The sequence below is a fragment of the Myripristis murdjan genome, chromosome 15 (genome assembly GCF_902150065.1).
Source record: "Myripristis murdjan chromosome 15, fMyrMur1.1, whole genome shotgun sequence".
NCBI classification, from domain to species: Eukaryota; Metazoa; Chordata; class Actinopteri; order Holocentriformes; family Holocentridae; genus Myripristis; species Myripristis murdjan.
Genome location: NC_043994.1, coordinates 32,693,362 through 32,698,361, shown reverse-complemented (window position 1 = coordinate 32,698,361; position 5,000 = coordinate 32,693,362). Strand labels below are relative to the sequence as shown.

The window sequence follows — 5,000 nt, the reverse complement described above, 5'->3', positions numbered from 1 at the left end:
TCCTACTGAGTTTTTATCTGCTGATGGTTTCATCCAGTTTTTACTGATTTTGTTCATTTATTTGCTTTAACTTTTTTTTCTTATCTTAGTCCTTGTTTATCTTTTTTCTGAATGTTTTTCTCATAATCTTGGCTTTTATCTAGTCCCTCTTTCATCGTGTGGCACTGTAAACCCTTCTGCCGTGTTTGTGAAGCACTTTGGGTCGACTCCTGTCTTTAAATGAGCTGTATGAATAAAGGGACTTGATCTGGTCCTGGTCCTGAGGTATGGTCAGAGGCGGTGAGGTGAAGGTGTGGGGCGGCTGTGGCTCTGACCTCGGGGAAGTTGCAGCTGAAGCAGGAGGACCAGCAGCACTTGGAGCAGGTCCCCATGCTGCCCATGTTCTCCTTGCAGAGGATCTGGTCGCAGCCCTGAGGGTTGGTGCACCAGGTGAGGTTGGAGCAGCTCTCCACGTAGCCGCGCAGCAGGGCGTTCTCATACTGCGGCACAGGGGAGGACACGGCCTGTTCACTGCTCAGACACAACTCACTCTGCATTACTAACACACTGCTTCTCAAAGTGGGGTTCAGGGACCCCCAGGGGCCCCAGGGTCCCAGGGGTTACCTTGGCGATGATGTCCTTGTCGGTCAGGATGCTGAGGAAGAAGTGTGACGTGGGCTGGGCTCGGCAGTCTGTGATTGGACAGTTACAGTTCATCACCAGGTTCTGCTCGATCCGCGCCGTCAGGTACTCCTGCCAACAGGACTGCACACACACACACACACACACACACACACACACACACACACACACACACACACACACACACACACACACAGATATATATGTCATACACACAAACTTATATGGAATCAAACTAATTGTTTCACCTGAACGGCTCATTTTACAGCCGACCGTGTAAAACAGTCTGTGTGTGTGTGTGTGTGTGTGTGTGTGTGTGTGTGTGTGTGTGTGTGTGTGTGTGTGTGTGTGCGTATACCCTGCAGCAGTAGTGCATGCAGCTCAGGCTGGGCGCGGGCTCGGTGTCGGCGGTCCTGGGGGCGAGGCAGACGGGGCAGGTGGGGGCGGGGCCTGTGGGCGGCTGCGGGCTGCGGCTCTTGAGGCCGGCGGCGCTGACGAGCACGTCGGGGTCGTCGGTGTAACGCTGCACCAGCAGGTCCACGTTCCACTTACAGTGAACCAGCAGGTGCTCCGCCCGGTCCAGGTCCAGGCTCAGCGTCCCCGACACCTGACGGCCAATCACAGCGCAGCTGACCATGACCACTTATCGATAATCACTGATAATCTGATCAGATGGGTTACAGTGACACACAGGTCTACCTGGACACAGGTACAGGTGAGGATGTATACACGTTTACTTCCTGGACTTAGATAGATAGATAGATAGACTTTATTGATCCCAACCAGGGAAATTCTGGTGTTCCAGCAGCAGCAGTAGAAACATACAATAAAGTTAAATAAAACAGAATAAAGGCTAAATATTTACAATAAAGGCTATAAAGACTAAAAACTAAAATATACAATAGGGGCTAACCTAAGGAAAAGAGATGTGAGATTCTAATTTCACGTGATTCTAATTTTGAGCGGCTGTTCTCTGCGGTCACTTCAACCTGAACGTCGCACTAATTATGATTCAAATCGAGTGTATTGATCGTATTGATCGGTGATCAGACCTGCTGGACGGTCCTCTGCATCAGCTGCCTCACTTCCTCCTGCGTCATCGTGCGGCCCATCGAGAAGAGCACCGCCTCCAGCACGCCGTCCTCCAGCCGCCGCGGAGCCGCCAGACTGCTGCCCACACACACACACACACACACACACACACACACACACACACACACACACACACACACACACACACACACACACACACACACACAGTAAAATAAATAAATAAATAAATCACTGAGCAGGTGCATGCAGAGTTAAAGCTGAACTGAACTGAGGATCATTCAGGTCACACCGGGTTTCAACCTGGGGCCCGGGGACCCCCAGGGGCCTGTGAGGGGCCTCAGCGGACGCCTTTCACAAACACTCTGATCCAGCATCCTTTATCTGACCTCTACATGTAAAATTTTACTCATAGAAATATGTATATATCTATAAATCTATTTTGTTGCTATTTTTCTGGTAACTTCTTGCTGATTTCCGGGTCGGCTCACGCAAATTTACTCATCGTCGTTTTCCCAAGTGAAACTGCTGGGGGAAAATGTGAATAGCAAATCAGGAAAACATTAGTAGGGACATTAGTAATTTAAATAAATGTATATCAGAAAATTAGCAAAAAAAAAAAAAAAATGCCAATAACACTTAAAAAACTACAACAAAACCTGTGATTAAAATATATTTTCACCTAAACTCTGCACTTTTTCAGTTGAGTCTACACAGTCCTCACCTCAGCTGACCTTCCGCAGTTTTGCATGTTTTTGTTTTGTTTTTTGTTTTGTTTGTTTGTTTTCACGTTTCATGTTATTGTCAAAACACAAGATAAATGTTAAAAACGAGTCAAATTAAAAAATTGGTTCTGATTGCTGCTATTAGAAAAAGCGACACCAGTTTCTGAAACACTCAGTTTATTTTTATGTTAATGAGAAACAAACTGTCAGAATAATTTATGCACAGATTAAAACAGATTAAAACAGAGGGACTGCAGTTTGCTTTAAAGTCAGCATTTATGATTATTCAAAAACTAATCAGTGATGATCAACTGAACACAATTAAGATAACTGCTAATAAAAAATAAAAGAATAAATAAAGAGAATACAAAAAGCAACAAGTAGGGATCAATATTCAAACTCCTCTTTATTTTCGTTTGGAAAATGAAACATTGGCATTTTGTGGCTGTTTGAGCTGAATCATCTGAGTGTTGCAGAAACACTGAGGACCTTAATCGTCTGAACCGTGAGAGGAAAAACTAAAACAGCAGAAGTGAAGCGCGAGGCGTCGAGGTCAAAGTGAACAAACCAAAACACAGCAACATGATGAAGATGAAGATGAAGATGAGGACACATGCTCATTGGAAGTTTTCTAACTTTTAATCCTTTGAGTTGTTACATTTTGAATTTAAGGCTTTGAAAGCCGAGCAGACGGGCCTGATTTCTTTGAAAGCCCAGAGGGAGGAAAACGACCTGAAACTACAGAAAAGACCAGAGAGAGAATCCTCAGAAATTCCTAAAATGGAGGGAATGTCTAGAGAGCCATTTTTATTACATCACTGAATTGAAGAAATATTTTCAGTTTTTTTCCTAAATATTTTCTAATTTGCAGGTCTTCTTTTTCCGGCCTTTTCATTGGTTGCTTAATTTCAGGTCATTTGCTTATTCGTTTCTTGTTGCTGGGCCACAGAGAGCTCTCAGGTAAAACCAGGTGACCTCCCCCTCACTAACTGAGCACTTTGGACCTCAGAGGTCGACAGGCCAATCCTCCTCAGGCGCGGCAGCGGGCACGGGTCAGGGGTCATGGGTCAGGGGTCAGAGGTCAGAGGCGGCAGTCCCACCTGACACGCTCGCTGCCGTCGTCCTTGCGGAGTTCGGTGCGGCTGAAGCAGAACTGCGCCTGGCCCTTCTGCGGCGTGGACGGGTCCTCGGGCAGGAACTCCACGATGTGCGGGTTCTCGTCGTTGCGGCGCACGTAGCCCTTACTGATGACGTGCATGATGCAGGAGAGCACGTCGCCCGTGCTGCAGCTGAACCGCACCGAGCCCGGCGAGCGCGACGCCTCCTGCTTCTGACACGAGTCCAGGACCTGCGGGACGCCAAACACACAGCGGGTCACGGCCGGCCACAGCTCATTAACCCTTCAAACCCACAGCGACGCCAGAGCTCGAGTTTAAACGCCTTTCAGAAGCCTTCAAACACGAGCACTCAACCCAAACACGGGAAAACAGGAAATGAGCAACTTAGCAAGAAAATGTGCAAGAAAATGTCATGAAAAAACTGCCGTTTTTCAAAAACTCTGTGAAAAAGTTAATGTGGATGGAAAACTTTTTCAGAATCAGAATCAGAAATCCTTCATTGATCCCCGAGGGGAAATCTTTTTCAGATTTTTCAGATTAATGTGGATTGCAGCTCCGATGTCGATGCAGTGAAGAAAGCAAACAGGCCGGCGACCTGAAAGGACTGAAAAACTGCAAAAGTACTGAAAGTTAAAGTTAGAAAATGACCAAATTACCAATGAGAAAATTATAAAAAAGGCAAAAATGTTTAGAAATTTTTATAATTATTATGATTATATATTTAAATTTATTTTGCTGGAAAAACTATTTTATTTTTTGCTAATCTTCAGGTCTTTTATTTTATTTTCAGTTTTTGGGGGCGAGCGCCGCGTGCCGGCACCTTGAAGACGAGGTTGTCGATGTGCATCTCCTTCTCCTCCTTCATGATGTGGACGATCAGGCAGTAGATGTAGTTCCTCTTCCTCTCCAGCGTGTGCGCCGCGTCCTCGTCCACGTTCAGGTACGTCTGTCTGGGCAGCAGGAAGCAGGAGGCGGGGCTGCTCTCCGCCCCGCGTACCGCCTGCTGGCTCAGCCTGAGCACGCCTGCACACACACACACACACACACACACACACACACACACACACACACACACACACACACACACAGAAGGCAGAAGTAATAAGTAGTCCAGTAATTTTAGGCCAATATTGGGGTCAACCTCGGACAAACTGCAGGAGAAGCAGACTCAACTGATTCTGTATCCTCAGTTTGTCCTGAGTGAGGGGGAAAAAGTCCTGAGGAATCCCATTGGTGGAAATCACCTATTTATGACCACATATTACCAAAAAACACTGTTTTTAACACACAGGGGAAAGGGGGTCAACATTTTACTGTCAGATATCACTATAAAAATTCACATGATTATTACACACACAAAGACAAGAAAAAAAGTCAGTTACAAGTTCTTTGAATTATTCTGTTTACACATGCATATCACACATTATCTGATTTGATATGCGCTAATAAGGAATATAAGGAATAAATGCCAGAACAGACATTTAAA

The 5,000-nt window shown here is 45.8% G+C and overlaps 1 protein-coding gene across 2 annotated transcripts in view; it reads right to left on the bottom strand.

The window, feature by feature from the left end:
- Positions 1–5,000, bottom strand: part of cul9 (cullin 9) — a 45,210-nt gene that overhangs the window by 8,105 nt on the left and 32,105 nt on the right. Inside the window, exons 31-36 of one of the 2 annotated variants that reach the window (XM_030071209.1) lie at positions 4,335–4,537; positions 3,497–3,744; positions 1,674–1,791; positions 980–1,228; positions 604–744; positions 315–479 (exon numbers count right to left, since the gene is read on the bottom strand). In XM_030071209.1, the coding sequence (XP_029927069.1) occupies positions 315–479; positions 604–744; positions 980–1,228; positions 1,674–1,791; positions 3,497–3,744; positions 4,335–4,537 (1,124 nt within the window). The remainder of the gene's footprint in view (positions 1–314; positions 480–603; positions 745–979; positions 1,229–1,673; positions 1,792–3,496; positions 3,745–4,334; positions 4,538–5,000) is intronic. The other variant, XM_030071210.1, reaches the window with a different exon arrangement.